Source organism: Pristis pectinata, chromosome 15 (assembly GCF_009764475.1).
Source record: "Pristis pectinata isolate sPriPec2 chromosome 15, sPriPec2.1.pri, whole genome shotgun sequence".
Classification (NCBI taxonomy): Eukaryota; Metazoa; Chordata; class Chondrichthyes; order Rhinopristiformes; family Pristidae; genus Pristis; species Pristis pectinata.
The window spans coordinates 50,618,323-50,636,398 of NC_067419.1; the positions used below are offsets into that span (position 1 = coordinate 50,618,323).

General features: G+C 44.1%; 1 protein-coding gene across 3 annotated transcripts in view; it reads right to left on the reverse strand.

Moving 5' to 3' along the window:
* cracr2aa (calcium release activated channel regulator 2Aa) overlaps nt 1–18,076 on the reverse strand; it is a 120,880-nt gene that overhangs the window by 57,791 nt on the left and 45,013 nt on the right. For all 3 annotated transcript variants that reach the window (XM_052030274.1, XM_052030275.1, XM_052030276.1), the window contains exons 8-9: nt 9,104–9,291; nt 2,563–2,634 (exon numbers count right to left, since the gene is read on the reverse strand). In XM_052030274.1, the coding sequence (XP_051886234.1) occupies nt 2,563–2,634; nt 9,104–9,291 (260 nt within the window). The remainder of the gene's footprint in view (nt 1–2,562; nt 2,635–9,103; nt 9,292–18,076) is intronic.

The following is an 18,076-nucleotide window of genomic DNA, read 5'->3' on the forward strand; positions in this document are numbered from 1 at the left end:
AGTCACAGCAGAGTCCCTCCTTTGCTGCACCCTCTCTGGTCGAGCACATGTGAACAGACGTCTCAGAGTAAGGGGCTGCCACACTCTTCATCTCTGAGGTATTTTCTCCGACATGCAAGGGTCATGGATTAGGGAAGGATTTAGGAAGTGGGATGTCAGGAAAAGGGATGGGATTTGATGATTAGTATTCTAGGGAGAAACAGTGTAGGAGCTCAGGGGGATAAATGGGTTCAGTGGAAGTGATGCAAAGGCCAGGGGATTATTTTATGGAGCTGGCCACGTGGAGATGTCATTTCCAAGTTTTAGTGCCGCACGTTAGTGAGTGGCTAAAAATAAAAATTGACAAAATTTGTTGTTTCTTTAGCACGAGCCTTGTCCACCCCTCTAGCCTAATGTTGGCCTCAGCTGTTAAATAACGGCATTGGATCACTTTGTCAGCACTGATAAAATAGCGTGATACAGAGAAAAACATCCTGTAGGAACGCATCTCCACTTATAACATGGGTTTCAATGGGAAAAAGGGTTCCTGTTCCAGAAAATCGTGATATGGACAGTTACCTAGGAACGCAATCTCTCCATTACACGGTGGATATCTGTATATAGAAAACATTATAGAACCATATAACAATACAGCACAATACAGGGCCTTCGGCCCACCATGTTGTGCCGACCTTCAAACCACTCCTAAGATTATCTAACCCCTTCCTCCCACATATCCATTTTAAATTCCTCCATATGCTTATCTAACAATCTCTTGAACTTCACCAACGTATCAGCTTCCACACTACCCCAGGCACACATTCCATGCACCAACCACTCTCTGGGTGAAAAACCTCCCTCCGGCATCTCGAACTGCCCCACCTCCACCCCACCCCACCCCACCCCCATTACCTTAAAGCCACGCCCTCTTGTTTTGAGCATTGGTGCCCTGGGAAAGAGGCGCTGGCTGTCCATTCTATTCTGTATACCTCTATCATGTCTCCCCTCATCCTCCTCTTCTCCAATGAGTAAAGCCCCAACCCACCCCTCAACACCGGGAATAAAACCCACACACACACACACACCCCCAACACTGGGAATAAAACCCACACACACCCCCCAACATGGGAATAAAACCCACACACACACCAATACCGGGAATAAAACCCACACACACCCTACAACACTGGGAATAAAACCCACACACACCCCCAACACTGGGAATAAAACCCACAGACACCCCCCCAACACCGGAATAAAACCCAAACACACCCCCCAACATCGGGAATAATGTTCAGTGATTCCCATTTCTCAACATCTACTACAACACAATCCAGAAATCCTCCTCCTTCCCCTGCCTCACCCCCCCCCCCCCCCCACAAAACATCAGTTGGGGGTTAACCCTGGATACAAACACAGCTCCAGTGACAAAGTTCAGGAAAACTGAGGACTGGATTCCCCAGACGGAGCCGAGCAGGAGGCCATTCCCAGGGTGAGGTGCTGTGGGGACTGGTTACAGCCCATCCGAGAATCCTGGCTCCGGACTGGTGCTTCTCAGTTCCCAGGCCGTGCAGTAATGACCAGTTCCAGTGACAGAGCTGGGAAGCCCAACGTGGCCCAGTGTCCCACATGGTTCCTACCTCAGGCCGTGACAGAGGAGTAGGGGTAGGATTCCCCTTTATCAGTGCTTTGTCTCATAACCTTATTGGTGCTAATTTTCAATTCAGATACATTTTTCATCAAATTCTTGCTCTAATGAGACTATTGGAGGTTTAAACAATCTCATTGGAGCAAGAATTTACTCTTACTCTTTTAAATATGCAATATTATCAACCATAGATGGGGATTCCTCAGGATCTTGTTTCAATTAAGTGCCCACTCAATCTTTAAATCCCAATGGATACAAGCCTGTCCAAACTCTCCTCATAAGACAACTCATCCATTCTACTATTAGAAAAGGAGACCTCTGCCCAACTTTCTAGTTCCCTCAGCTTGATACACAAAACTGTTTTTGAAAAGGGCGCCAGTTAGATTCACTGAGTTACAAATCAGAGAATTGTACAGCACGGAAACAGGCCATTCAGCCCAACTAATTCATGCTAAATGGTTTCCCATCTGGGACATTGTTAAAGGCCTTACTGAAATCCATGTAGACTTCATCATCCATTCTGCCCTCATAAACAAATATTGTTGTAGAAACAGAAAATGATGGAGATATTGTTTTTGTTTATACTTAGATTTTCAGCATCTGCAGTTTTTTTTGATTTTCAGTACATTTTGTTAGCTCTTTGACAAACTCAGTCAGATTGGTCAGTTAGAATCTTGCCCTAACAAAGTCATGATATCTTTAATTAATCTCTACCTTTCCTTGTGTTTATTAACCCTGTCCCTCAGAATTTGGTAATGCCACCACTTTAGAACTTCATTTAAAAGGATACAATGCAAAGCCTAGCCCATCTTTTTCTCTGTGGCCAAATCACATCATTAGATGCCTTACACTCGATTGTCTACACAGGGTTCACAGAGTTCTGTAACTCACAAACAACAGCACCACAAGGCCTGTACTCAATGACACTATCTTACCTCAGGAGTTCCAACTGTTTACAAAGGCTTAGCTTCTCTCTTTCCAGACCCTCAGTCACACGATAGAGTTCTCTGAGGGAAATACATTATTCAAACATTGAATTATTGTTTAAAGTTTAAATTACTTCTCATTTTTGACTTTCATATCCTACAGTGAAAGGGAATTCCATTTACAAACAGCATAGCAGAATCACACAATGGATAGAGGACCTTATTTCACTGTTCTAATAAGAGCAATCTAGCTAGTGCCACCTTCACTCCTGAGCTCTGTAACTTATTCAGTTCCCCATAAACTTCTTCCATGACTATCCACAGCAGTGCATTTCAGACCCTGACCACCCAGTGTATTGGGTCATTCATCATTCCCTGCCAATAGCCTTCATTTTATGCTGCCTTGTTCTTGACCCCACTGCCAATGGACTCACTTTCTCTTTATCTACTCTTTTGGGACCCTTTCTGATATTAAATACCTGTTAGTTGCCCTCACAATCTTTTCCATTCCAGGAAGAACCATCCTAGCTCCTCCTACCTATTCATGGAACTCTTCTTCTGAGAATCCTTCGCGATTGAGGATGATTTACTTCCACTGCACTTACGTAAGTTCTGAGATAACTAATGGGGGACTCTTCCAAATATGGAGAAGGCTGACTGGATGGGTGGGTAGGTATTTTGTGAAGTGGTGCGCCCTTCCACCACTTGGACAGGCCTGTGTGCTCCCAATTAATAGTACATAGAACAGTACAGCACAGGAACAAGCCCTCTGGCTCATGGTCTGTGCCGAATATGATGCCGAATTAAACTAAATCTCCTCTGCCTGCACATTAATCCGTATCCCTCTATTCCCTGCATATTCATAGCATCACACAGCATGGAAACAGGCCCTTCAGCCCAACTGGTCCACGCCGACCAAGATTCCCCTCTAAGCTAGTCCCAGTTGCCTGCATTTGGCCCATATCCATAGAACCATAGAACCATACAGCACAAAACAGGCCCTTCAGCCCACCATGTTGTGCCATCCATCAAACCACACTCACACTATCTATCCCTTTCCTCCTGCATATCCCTCTATCTCACATTCTTCCATGTGCCTAACCAACAAACTCTTGAACCTGTTCAATGTATCTGCCTCCACCACCACTCCAGGCAGTGCATTCCATGCACCAACCACTCTCTGGGTGAAAAACCTCCCCGACATCTCCCCTGAACCTCCCACCCATAACCTTAAAGCCATGCCCCCTTGTCTTGAGCATTGGTGCCCTGGGAAAGAGGCGCTGGCTGTCTACTCTTATCTATTCCTCTCAATATTTTATATACCTCTATCATGTCTCCTCTCATCCTCCTCCTTTCCAGTGAATAAAGCCCTAGCACCTTAAGCCTGTGCTCATATTCCATACGCTCTAATCCAGGCAGCATCCTGGTAAATCTCCTCTGCACCCTCTCCGACGCCTCAACATCCTTCCTATAATGCAGCGACCAAAACTGAACACAGTGTGGTCTAACTAGAGTTTTGTAAAGCTGCATCATCACTTCGCGGCTCTTAAACTCAATCCCACAATTTATGAAAGCCTACATCCCATAGGCCTTCTTAACTGCTCTATCCACCTGTGAGGCAACTTTCAGTGAACTGTGAATATGAACCCCCAGATCCCTCTGCTCCTCTACACTGCCAAGTACCTTGCCATTTACCTTGTACTCTGCCCTGGAGTTTGTCCTTCCAAAGTGTACCACCTCACACTTCTCCAGATTGAACTCCATCTGCTACTTGTCAGCCCAGCTCTGCATCCTATCAATATCCCTCTGTAAGTTCCGACAGGCCTCCACACTATCCACAACACCGCCGATCTTAGTGTCGTCTGCAAACTTACCAACCCAGCCTTCCACCCCCTTATCTAAGTGATCTATAAATATCACAAAAAGTAGAGGTCCCAGAACCGATCCCTGCGGGACACCACTAGTCACTGCCCTCCAATCCGAGGGCACTCCTTCCACCACAACCCTCTGCTTTCTACAGGCAAGCCAATTCCTAATCCACACAGCCAAGCTTCCCTGGATCCCTTGGCCTCTGACCTTCTGAAGAAGCCTACCATGAGGAACCTTATCAAACACCTAAACCTTTCCTGTCCATCCTTTTCATGGGTCTATCTAACAGCCTCTTAAACACCACTATTATATCTGCTTCCACCACTCCCCCTGGTAGCCCACTCCAGGCACCAACCACTCTGTGTAAAAAAAAAACCTGCCCGCACATCTCTTTTCAACTTTCTCCATCTCACCTTAAATACATGCCCTCTAGTATTTCACATTTCTACCCTGGGAAGAAGATTTGGTCTGTCTACCCTAACTATGCCTCTCATAATTTTATAAACTTCTCTCAGGTCTCCCCTCAGCTGCTGACACTCCAAAGAAAACAACCCAAGTTAGCCGAACCTCTCCTGATAGCTCATACCCTCTAATCCAAGCAGCATCCTGGCAAACCTCTCCTGCATCCTTTCCAAATCCTCCACATCCTTCCTGTAATGGGGTGACCAGAATTGCACGCAATACTCCAATTGCAGCCTAACGAAAGTTTTATATAGCCGCAACATGACTTCCTTACTCTTATACTCAATGCCTCAACCAATGAAGGCAAGCATGCAATACATCTTCTTTACCACTCTACCTACTTGTGTGGCCACTTTCAGTGAGCTATGGACTTGAACCCCAAGATCCCTGTGTACATCAGTGCTGTTAAGGAGATCCTGTCATTAACTGTATACTTGCCCCTTACATTTGACTTCCCAAAGTGCAACACTTCATACTTGACGAGATTAAATTTCACTTCATATCTGTAACTGATCTATATCCTTCTGTATCCTTTGATAGCCCTCTACTCTGTCCACAATTCCGCCAATCTTTGTGTCATCTGCAAACTTACTAACCCACCCATCTACATTTTCATCCAAATCATTTAGATATATCACAAATAACAGACGTCACAGCACTGATCCCTGCAGAACAGCACTGGTCACAGACTTCCAGCCAGAATAAGACCCTTCCACCACTATCTTCTGTCTACTATGGGCAAACTAATTCTGAATCCAAACAGCCAATTCACCGTGGATCCCATGCATCTTAATCTTCTGGATCAGTCTTCCACAAGGCACCTTGTCGAATGACTTATTAAAACTATCAGACCACATCCACTGCCCTACCCTCATCAGCTGACTGTCCCTAATCAGGCCATATTTTTCCAAATGCACACAAACCCTATCCATAAGAATCCTCTCCATTAGCTTCCCTACCACTGCTGAGAGGCTCACCACCCTATAATTTCCTGGATTATCCCTATTTCCCTTCTTGAACAAAAGAACAACACTGGCTACTCTCCAGTCTTCTGGGACCTCGCCTATTGGTAATGAGGATACAAAGATCTTCGTCAAAGCCCCAGCAATCTCCTCTCTTGCCTCTTTCAATAACCTGGGATATATCCCATCAGACCCTGGGAATATCCACCTTAATGCTCTTTGAAAGACCCAGCACCACCTCCTTCTAGATCTCAAAATGCCCCAGCACATTAGCGTGCCCCACATGGCTCTCCACGTACTTCTCCTTGGTGAGTATCAATGCAATGTACTAGTTTGGTCCCTCGCCCAATCCTTCTGATTTCAAGAATAAGTTCCCTCCTTTATCCTCGAGTGTTCCTACCCTCTCCCTATTATCCTCTTGCTTTTAGTGCAAGTATAAAATGCCTTGGGATTCTCTGTAATCCTATTTGCCAAGGACACTTCATTGTCCGTTTTGGCCTTCCTAATTCCCTCTTGAGCTCCTTCCTGCTATCTTTATATTCCTTAAAGGTCCTGTTTGATTTTAGCTTCCTATACCTTACATATGCTTCCTTTGGTAAAAAAACAACAAAATGCTGGAGGAACTCAGCAGGTCAGGCGGCATCCATGGAGAAAAGCAGACAGTCGATGTTTTGGGTCAGGACTGCTTCCTTTTACTTTTTGACTCTCTCACCATCCATGCTTCCCTTACATTTCCATCCTTGTTGAAGGGCAAGGCTGGCAAGATTAGTGAACCATGGTTGATGAGGGATATTGAGGCTCTGATCAAGAAAAAGGAGGTGTGTGACAGGTAGAGGCAGCTGGAAACTTGTGAATCTCTCAAGGACCATAAGAGTTGTAGGAGTACACTTGAGAGAAACCAAGAGGGCAATAAAAGGACATGAGATAGATTTGACAGATCATATAAAAGAGAATTCTAAGAGATTCTCTAAATATATTAAGAGCAAAAGGGTAACTATGGAGAGAATAGGTCACCTTAAGGATCAATGTGGTCATCTATGTGTGGAGCCACAGGGCATGGGTGAGGTCTTAAATGAATATTTCACATGTATTTACTGTGGAGAAGGTCACAGAAGCTAGGAAATTCAAAGAAGAGTATTAGTGATGTCCTGAAACACATCCACATTACAAAAGAGGAGATGTTGGTGGATAAAGATGGATAAATCCCCGGGCCTGACCAAGTCTTTTCTAGAACATTATGGGAGTTGGGGGAAAAATTACTGGGGTCCTGGCAGAGATATTTGTATTATCATTAGCAATGAGTGAGGTACCAGAAGACTGGAGGGTGGCCAATGTTGTGCCTTTATTTAAGAAGGACAGGCCAGTGAGCCTAACATCAGTGGTGAGAAAATTACTGGAAGGGATTCTGAGAAACATTTGGCTAGGCAAAGACTGATTAGGCATAGTTAGCATGGCTGTGTGCATGGTGAGATCACATCTCATGAACTTGATTGAATTTTTTTGAAGGGGTGACCAAGAGGATTGACGAGGATAGTGAAAGGTTGTTTTTCCAGACTGGAGGTCTATGAACAGTGGTGTACTGCAGGAATCAGTGCTGGGTCCACTTTGTCATCTATATTCATGACATGGATGAGAATGTAGTTGGCATGGTTAGTAAGTCTGTGGATGACACCAAACTTGGTGGTAAAGTGGACAAACAGGAATATTATCTAAGATTTCAACAGGATCTAGATCAGCTAGGAAAGTGGGATAAGGAATGGCAGATGGAATTTAACTCTGGCAAACACCAAGTGTTGCACTTTGGGAAGTTGAACCAGGACAGGACACGTACAGTGAATAGCAGGGCCTGGAGACAGTTGTAGAATAGAAAGACCTGGGGGTACAGGTGCATAGTTCAATGAAACTGGTGACACAGGTAGACAGGGTGGTGAAGAAGGCATTTGGCATGCTTAACTTCATTGGTCAGGTCAATGAGTATAGGAGTTGGGATGTCATGTTACAGCTGCACATGATGTTGGTGAGACCACACTTGGACTATTGTGTGTAGTTCTGGTCACCCAACTATAGGAAGCGCCGTTAAGCTGGAAAGGCTGCAGAAAAGATTCACAACGATATTGTTGGGGCCGGAAGGCTTGAGGTACAAGGAGAGACTGGATAGGTTGGGACTGTTTTCCGTGGAGCAAAAGAGGCTGAGGGTTGACCTCATAGAGGTTTATAAAATCATGAGGGCCATAGACAAGGTTAATGGTCACAGTCTTTTCCCCAGGGTAGGAGAGTATAAAACTAGAGGGCATAGTGTTAAGGTGAGGGGAAAGGTTTAAAAGGGACCCAAGGGGCAACATTTTCACACAGAGGGTGGTGGGTGTATGGAACAAGCTGCCAGAGGAAGTGGTAGAGGTGGGTACAATTACAATGCTTAGAAGACATTTGGACAGGTACAGTACATGGATAGGACAGGTTTAGAGGGACCTGGGCCAAACACAGGCAAATGGGACTAGCTCAGGTAGACAACTTAGTCAGCATGGGTGAATTGGGCCATGCTGTATTACTCTACTTCCCCAGGACTTTTATTCTCCAAACTGAACCCAATTTTATTCATTTATGGTCTGTGGATGTTGATGTCAGGCCAATAGTTATTGTCCATCCCCAACTGCCTTTAAGAAGGTGTTGTTCAAGCACCTCATCGAACCATTTAACCTTTCTTGTGAAGGTGTTTCTATATTTCTGTTGGAAAGGGGGTTTTCAGGATTTTAACCCAGTGATAATAACTCTTACCAAAGTCCCCCTACAATTCTGGTCCATTCCTCTCCCTTATCATTACCCCATTGCTACTTCCTGTGTGTCCCGAGCTATTTATACTTGCTTTAATGTTATTCTCAAATCTGAGTAAACTGTATTAAATTTAGGACAAAATCTATGAAGCTGAACCTGAACCTGACAGTGAGAGAACAAAGGTCTCATAAACATGTTGAATTCTCCCCAGGGCTTAACAAGAGCCTTTGAATCTCGACTCTACCACTCTATGACATACATGTTATAATCTTTTGGTTGCATGAAAATATCTTAGCATTTACAAGATATTCGATCATCACAATTACATAGAATAAAATAACTAAAGTAACACTATATAAAAATTAAGTAACCAAATGCTGATAGTTTAATATCAGCATTGGAAATTCTAATTTACTTCACAATCAGCTGAATTACAAATTTTCTAAAATGTCTCATTTAAACATGTTACTGCCGTGCTAACTCACATTTCCCGTTCCTCTTGGAGTTGGGATGTTTCTTGCTGCACTGCCTGTATTTGATGTTGAGCAACCAGAACATCATGGCTTGCTTTTTGGAGCGCTTCCTCCAACTCCTCTGTGGTTCTTTTCAATCTCTGATTCTCCATCTTCGATTCTTGCTTTTCATTGAGGAGTTCTCCAAACTCCCTCTCCAACTGACACAGTCAACGAGAAGATAAACAGTGAAACTGGAGCGGCCACTCTTTCAGAACATCAAAGCATTAACACAACAGTACTTATCCTTACTTTAGGACTGATAATACATGGAGCTGCACCAACAAACTGAAGACACAAGAGATTCTGCAGATGCTGGAATCTGGAGCAGAACACACAAAATGCTGGAGGAACTCAGCAGGTCAGGCAGAATCTATGGAGGGAAATGAACAGTTGACGTTTAGGGTCATGATGAAGGATCTCGTCTGAAAAGTTAACTGTTTATTTCTCTCCGATAGATGCTGCTTGACCCAATGAGTTCCTCCAGCATTTTGTGTGTGTGTTTCACCAACAAACCATCCACATCCTAAAAACAAGACTCAGCCACAGAACGTTTGAAGTCAAAAAATTAATAAATTTGACTGATAGGCTCCATAGTGAAATATTTATGAACAATTGAGATGATGCATTATTTGGGGGGGGGGGTCTGATAACCAACAGTGAGGGATACAGACCACATGCAGGCAGATGGGAAGTTTAAATTGGCATCATGTTCAGCACATACATCATGGGCCGAAGGGCTTGTTCCTGTGCTATACAGTACATGAATGTAGGGAGTAACGAGGAAGAAAGGGACCTTGGTATCCAAAGATCCCAGGAGATGGCAGCATGGGTAGATAGGGTGGTGAGGGTAGAAAAAGGGATGCTTATATCATTAGCTAGGGAATAGAGTACAAGAGAAGGGAGATCTTAGTAAAACTTTATAAAACATTGGTTAGGCCACAGCTGGAGTACTGTGTGCATTTCCGGTTGCCACATTGTTGAAGGATGTGGAGACTTTGGAGAGAGTACAGAAGAGGTTCCCCAGGATGTTGCCTGGATTAGAGAGAATTAGCTATCAGGAGAGTTTGACAAACTTGGATTGTTTTCTCTGGCGTGTTGGAGGCTGAGGGGCAATCTGATAAAAGTTTATAAAATTATGCGAGGTATAGACAGGGTAGATGGTCAAAGTCTTTTTTCCCAGGGTAGAAATACTACAGCACATAGGTTTAAGATGAAAGGTTTTAAGGAGATTTACAAGTTTTTATTTATATTTTGTTTTACACACAGAGTGACAGGTGCTGGAATGCATTGCCGGAGGAGACAGCAGAAGCAGATACGATAGCAAAGTTTAAGAGGCTTTAGATAGATGCACATCATTTTCTGCCAACTAACCAGGCCAACAATATATTCCTCTGGTCTACAGCTTTTCTCCTTGTTGTCAACTATACTGTCAATTTCTGTATCATCTACAGACTTCATTATTAAGCCCCCTGCAATTAAGTCTAACCATTGTACATGTTGTTCACCACCCATTCTCACCAAAGGCCATGACAACTGGTCTATAGTGTGTTGCGATGTGTACAGAGGTGGCTGATTAAACTGATCTTAGCTCGAAAGTTCCTTTCACATGGATGACAGAGATGTGTGATCCTGTAGCATCAGTGATTCTGGAATTTCGAGATTCTTTTTTCCTCTTTGCTTCCTCCATTCTAGCTTCCTTATGAGCAAGTACCGCTTTTTATACGGGTACAACAAACAGGATGCTCGTTGTTCCCAGTGATACATGTCAATGTTCAAACTCTTCAGGGATGTTCTTTGAACCTCTTGTTCTGTCCCACACATGGCCGTTTGCCCTCAGTCCACTTTCCATAGAGTAGCTGCTTCAGTATTCTGTCATCAGACATTCTTCTAACATGTCCTGCCTACCTGATCTGTGGTTCTTTCAACAACTCTTAGATAGACACATGAATGATAGATAAATGGGGGGCTATGTGGGAGGGAAAGGTTAGATAGATCTTAGAGCAGGATAAAATGTCAGCACAACATCACGGGCCAAAAGGCCTGTGCTGTGCTTTAATATTCTATCAACATGTAAATGCTGGACAGGTCATGTGGAAGTGGTTAGCTGTCTGGCATGTCTCCTGTACACTCTCCATGTCTTGCAGGCATAAAGTGTGTATGACAACAGCATGACATCTTCAGCTTCAGAATCAATTTTATTAGCACTGACATATGTCATGAAACTTGTTGTTTTGCAGCAGCAGTACAGTGCAAGACACAGAGATTACTAAGGCACATAAATAAATAAACAGTTAAATAGTGCGGAAGAGGAAGAACAAGGTAGCGTTCATGAACTGTTCAGAAATCTGATGGTGGAGGGGAAGAAGCTGTTCCTAAAACGTTGAGTGTGGGTCTTCAGGCTCCTGTACCTCCTCCCTGATGGTAGTAACGTGAAGAGGGCATGTCCCAGATGGTCAGGGTCCTTTATAATGGATGCCACCTTCTTGAGGCCCTGCGTCTTGAAGATGTCCTCGATGGTGGGGAGGGTTGTGCCTGTGATGGAGCTGGCTGAGTTTATAACCCTCTGCAGCCTCTTGCAATCCTGTGCATTGGAGCCTCCGTACCAGGCGGTGATGCAACCAGTCAGAATGCTCTCCACCGTACATCTGCAGAAATTTACAAGAGTCTTTGGTGACAAACCAAATCTCCTCAAACTCCTAATTAAGTAGAGCCACTGGCATGCCTTCTTCATGATTGTATTAATGTGTTAGGCCCAAGATAGATCCTCTGAGATGTTGATGCCCAGGAACTTGAAGCTGCTCACCCTTTCCACTGCTGACCCCTCAATGAGGACTGGTGTGTGTTCTCCTGACCTCCCCTTCCTGAAGTCCATTATCAATTCCTTGGTTGCTGACATTGAGTGCGAGGTGGTTGTTGCAACACCACTCAGCCAGCAGATCTCTCTCTCTTCTGTATGCCTCCTCATCGCCATCTGAGATTCTGCCAACAACAGTGGTGTCATTGGCGAATTTATAGATGGCATTTAAGCTGTGCTTAGCCACACAGTCATGAGTGAGGAAAGCGTAGAGCAGTGGGCTAAGCACACATCCTTGAAGTGTTCCTGTGTTGATTGTCAGTGAGGAGGAGATGTTATTACTGATCCAAACTGACTGTGGTCTCCCGATAAGGAAGTCAAGGATCCAGTTGCAGAGGGAGATACTGTACAGAGGCCCAGGTTTGAAGCTAGGTGATTAGTACTGAGGGGATGATGGTGTTGAACGCCGAGCTATTATCGATAAACGGCAGGCCGATGTACGTTTTGCTGTTGTCTAGGTGCTCCAAAGCCGAGTGGAGAGCCAGGGAGATTGTGTCCACTGGAGACCTGTTGTTGCAGTAGGCAAAATGCAGCGGGTCTAAGTCCTTGCTCAGGCAGGAGTTAATTCTAGCCATGACCAACTTCTCAAAGCACTTCATCACAGTAGATGTGAGTGCTACCAGGCGATAGTCATTGAGGCAGCTCACCCTGCTATTCTTGGGCACCAGTATGATTGATGCCCTTTTGAAGCAAGTGGGAAACTCCAACTGCAGCAGTGAGAGGTTGAAGATGTCCTTGAACACTCTAGCCAGTTGGGCGACACAGATTTTCGCTACCCTGCCAGGTACACCGTCGGGGCCTGAAGCCTTGCGAGGGTTCACTCTCTTGAAGCTTGGTCTGTGGGCAAATTCCTCTTCGTACCCACATTTTACTTCTAGTCTTCTAAAAGCAGAGCTGGCTTTTGCTATCCTGTTGTTGACTTTGTCATCAATGTTGACTGACCTGGAGAGAGAGGTGCCAAGGTTTGTGAACTTGTCCGTGACCGAAACTCTGCCCATTCACAAGGATATTTGGCTCTGTGTATGGGGTGTCTGGTGCAGGCTGGTGCATAACTTTTCTTTGTGCTAGTTGTGAGGCTGACGTTGCCACAAGCACAGGTGAATTTGTCCAAATTTTCCTGCATATCAGATTCTGAGCTTGCATTGAGTGCACAGTCTTCAGCAAAGGGGAAGTCCCTTAAGACGGTTTCTTGTACTTTGTGTTTGTCTGAGAGTGTCCTCCTTAGGTAAAAAAAGCATCATCAGTCCTGTATCTATGGTTGATTCCATCTTCTTTATCAGGGTAGGCATCAGACAGCTTTGCAGGAAACATCATACTGAACAGTGTTGGGGTACGCGCACAGCCTTGTTTCACACTATTGGAGATCAGGAATGGGTCTGAAGATTCTTCATCATCCATTAACTTGGCCATAACACTATCATAGAGTTGTTGGACAATCGTGATGAACTTTTCAGGACAACCATACTTTGCCGTGATCTTACATAGGCCCTAGTTTCGTTTCTTGTCAAGCAGAGACTTGATTTCCTCATTATTTTCATCAAACCAGTCTGGTTGTTTCTTGTCTTTGATCTAAGCTTTCCATAGGCAGTTCTGTATATGGTGTCTCTGAGTAGGCCCAATCATATTCTACATCATCTGGTCTGAGGTTCAGATTAGCTACTGGTTGTCAAGCTCTGCTATAAACTCTTGATTCACTGAATCATCCTTGAGTTTGTTTACATTGGGTCATTTGACAGTTTGAGTAGCAGCAGGGCATTATTGTTACACTTTCCCAACTCTGTTTTTGCCAGTGACTTCCTTCCAGGCTTGGTGACCTGTTCCAACTCTTGCACTGAATTCTCCAAGCATGATAGGTTTCTCTTACCTAGTTTCAGCTGAGATCATTATTGAGTCCAGATCTTCATAGAACTTATCCTTGGTTTTATCGTCATTTTGCATAGTAGAAGCATAGATGCTGACCAGAGTAGCATTTTGTTTATCCTTCAACAGGAGTTGGACAGTCATTAATCTATCATTAATTCCCTTGGGGAGACATGTTGAGAAGCTGTTGAGAAGTTTAGTTTTGATGGCGAAGCTAATACCTGCCCCTCCACACTATTCACTACTACAACAGCTCCAGAAGAATGTATACCGACAACCATTCCCTGTCCAGTCCAGGTGAATGGTCTCGACCCAAAACACTGACTGTCCATTTCCCTTTTTAGATACTGTCTCACCCGCTGAGTTCCTTCAGCAGACTGTCAGTTGCCCCCTCATCTGCCAGGTGAGTTTCACTCAGTGCAGCAATGTGACTGAGTACTGAACCCTGTAGAATCCCACTGATGACAACCTTCCAAGACAAAAAAAATGTCAACCATCACCCGTTGTTTTTTTTTAAAATCGCTGAGCTAATTTTGGATCCAAATTGCAATTTCCCTTGGATTCAATGAACTTTTAATATTGTTCCCAGCCTCCCATGTGTCCTCATCATAAGTCTTGCTAAAAATCCATATAGGAACAGTGTGTTTGATGTAGCCTGTCTTCTCAATCACTCTCCTTGTCTTCACAAAAAATTGTGTCAAATTAGATAGGACTTTCTCTTGACAAATCGATGCTGACTTGATTAAAGTCCAAGTACATGAGACACAAAATGTTAGCATGCAATGCAGAAAATAATCAGGAATATTCATACAATGTTGACCCTTACTGCAAGGGAAATGGAACATATAAAAGGGGAGGTTTTTGAAGCAACTTTACAGGGCAGTGGTGAGACTAGACCTAGAGAACAACATGCAACTTTGGTCTTCATATTTAAGGAAGAAAGTGCTTGCATTGGAGGCAGAGAAGGTGTACTAGGTTGATTCCTGGGGATGAGGGGGTTGATAATACAAAGGTTGAGCAGGTTAGGCCAAAACTCATTGGAAGCTAGAAGAAAGAGAGGTGATAGTATTGATCAAAATAAGTATGATTCTGAGAAGGATTTACAGAATGGATGATGACAGGATATTTCAATGAAGACAAAATTCTTCTCTCAGAATGTTGCTACTCTTTGGAATTCCATGGAGGTGGAGTCATTGAATAGATGCAAAGTGGATGACAGGTATTTGAACCACAAGGGAGTCAAGGGGTATGGACAGAAAGCAGGAAAGTGATGCTGAGTCCGAGATTGGATCAGTCACTTTCTTATTGAATGGTGGAGTGGACTCATTGGATCCAAGGGAGAGTGGAAATTTGGGGCTAACTGGTCTAGTTCTACACATATGTTCTTAAGCAGGGGCACAGTGTGGCCTTGGAAAGAGAGTGAGGTGACCAACTAGGCTTGGCAAGTGGTGGGAAGAAATAGCTTGTAAAGAGGGTGGAATCACATACTCTTGGCCTTGGAGAGAGCATGGTGGGAACAAACTGGTCTGGGAAAAGGGTAGTAATACGCAGACCAGCCTTGCAAAGAATATGGGATAGTGGAGGGTATAGACTGGGTTTCAAGATAATTGGTTGAGGAAGGTTCACCAGGGCAAGTACAACAAATCAGCCTTTGGCAGAGGGTAAGAAGCACAGAGTGAACTTCAGAGATGTCGAGACAGTCAGTGATTCCCACTGGCCTAGGGGCGGGGGTGGGGTGGGGTGGGGTGGGGTGGGGTGGGGGGAGTCTGCTGACAGGTGAACTTAGGGTTTTATTCTCCTGACACAGAATAAGGGATGATCTGATCACAGTCATAGAGTTACACAGCATGGAGACAGGCCCTTCAGCCCAACTGGTTCATGACAACCAAAATGCCTCATCCAAGCTAGTCCCATTTTCCAGTGTTTGGCCCATAACCTTCTCAACCTTTCCAATCCATGTACCTATCCAACAGTCTTTTAAAAGTTGTTATTGCGCCTGCCTCAACAACCTTTGGCAGCTCATTACAGATGGATACCACTCTTTGTGTAAAAAAGTTGCCCCTCAAATTCATAATAAATCTTTCCCCTCTCACCTTAAACCTATGCCTTCTAGTTCTTGATTCCCCAACCCTGGAAAAAAGACTGAGTGCATTCACTCTATCTATGCCCCTCATGATTTTATACACCTCTATAAGATCATGTCTCCTACACGCCAAGATATAGGAATGATATAGGAAAAAAGCAGGATGAGGTCCTACAAGCTGAATTTAGGGAGCTAGGAGATAAATTTAAAAAGTAGGATCTCAAAGATAATAATCTCAGGATTACAACCTGTGCCACATGCTGGTCAGAGTAGGAACAGCAGCACAGTTAGGATCAATATGTGGCTTGAGCAGTGGTGCAGGAGGGAGGGTTTCAGATTCCTGGGGCATTGGAACCGGTTCTGGGAGAAGTGGGACCAGTGCAAACCGGATGGTCTACACCTGGGCAGGACTGGGATCAAGGTCCTAGGGGTATTATTTGCTAGTGCTACTGGGGAGAGTTTAAACTAATAGGCAGGGCGATGGGAATCCATACAGAAAGACACAGAGGGAAGCAAAGCAGAGACCAGAGCAAAAGTTAGAAAAGAGAAAAGTAAGAGTGGAGTACAGAAAAGTCAAACATAAAGGACACAAAGGTTACTAGATTCTAAAAGGACAATGAATGTAAAGGCACTTTATCTGAATGCCCACAGTATTCAAAACAAGGTCAGTGAACTTGTGACACAAATCAGTACAAAGGGGTATGATTTAGTGGTCATTACAGAAACGTCGTTGCAGGGTGGAGAAGAATGGGAATTAAATATCCAAGGGTATCAGGTAATACGGAAGGCTAGGCAGGAAGGTAAGGGAGGTGGGGTAGTGCTCTTAATTAAGAAAGAGATCAAGGTGATAGTGAGAGACGATATAAGATCTAAGGAGCAGAATGTTGAGTCCATCTGGGTGGAGATCATGAATAGTAAAGGGAAAGAAATCACTGGTGGGTGTTGTCTATAGGCCACTGAATAACATTACAGTGGCACAGGCAATAAACCAAGAAATATTTGACGCATGTAAGAATAGAACGGCAGTTGTCATGGGGGACTTTAACTTCCACATAGATTGGGTGAATCAAGTTGGTCGAGGCAGTCTTGAGGAGGATTTCACAGAATGCATCCATGATAGCTTTCTGGAACAGCATGTTAGTGAACCTACAAGGGAAAATGCTGTATTAGATCTGATCCTGTGCAATGAGACTGGTAAAATTAACGATCTTGTAGTTAGGGATCCTCTTGGAAAGAATGACCATAGTATGACTGAATTTCTCATACAAACAGAGGGTGCAATAGTTCGATCTAAAACTAGTGTATTGTGCCTAAACAAGGGAGACTACGACGGGATGAGGGAGGAGTTGGCTAGTGTCGACTGGGAACACAGGCTATACGGTGGGACAGTTGAGGAACAGTGGAAGAGTTTCAAAGAGATTTTTCACGGTGCTCAACAAAAGTATCTTCCAGTTAAAAGCAAGGACAGTAAGAGTGGTGAGAACCAGCCTTGGATAACTAAGGAAATAAAAGAAGGCATGAAGCTAAAAGCTCATGCATACAAATGTCACCAAGAGTAGTGGGAAACTGGAAGATTGGGAAAACTTTAAAAAGCAACAAAGAACCACTAAGCAAGTAATAAGGAAAGGGAAGATAGATTGTGAAAGTAAATTAGCACAAAATATAAAAACAGATAGAGTAAAAGTTTTCATAATTATATAAAGCAGAAAAGGGTGGCTAAAGTGAACATTGGTCCCTTGGAAGATGAGAAGGGGGAACTAATATTGGGTAATGTGGAAATGGCGGAGGCCTTGAGCGACAATTTTGTGTCAGACTTCACGGTGGAGGACAGTCTAAGATACCAAGTGGAGATGATATGGATGCGATGGGAGGAGAGGACCTTGATACAATTGCTGTCACTAAAGAGGTAGTGATGAGTGAACTAGTGGGCCTAAAGGTAGACCGGTCCCCTGGTCCAGATGGAATGCATCCCAGGGTACTGAAAGTAATGGCGGAAGTTATAGTAGAGGCGTTTGTGATAATTTACCAAAATTCTCTGGACTCTGGGCAGGCCCCGGCAGATTGGAAGACAACGAACGTCACGCCACTGTTTAAAAAAAGGATGTAGGCAAAAGGCAGGTAACTATAGACAGTGAGTATAACCTTT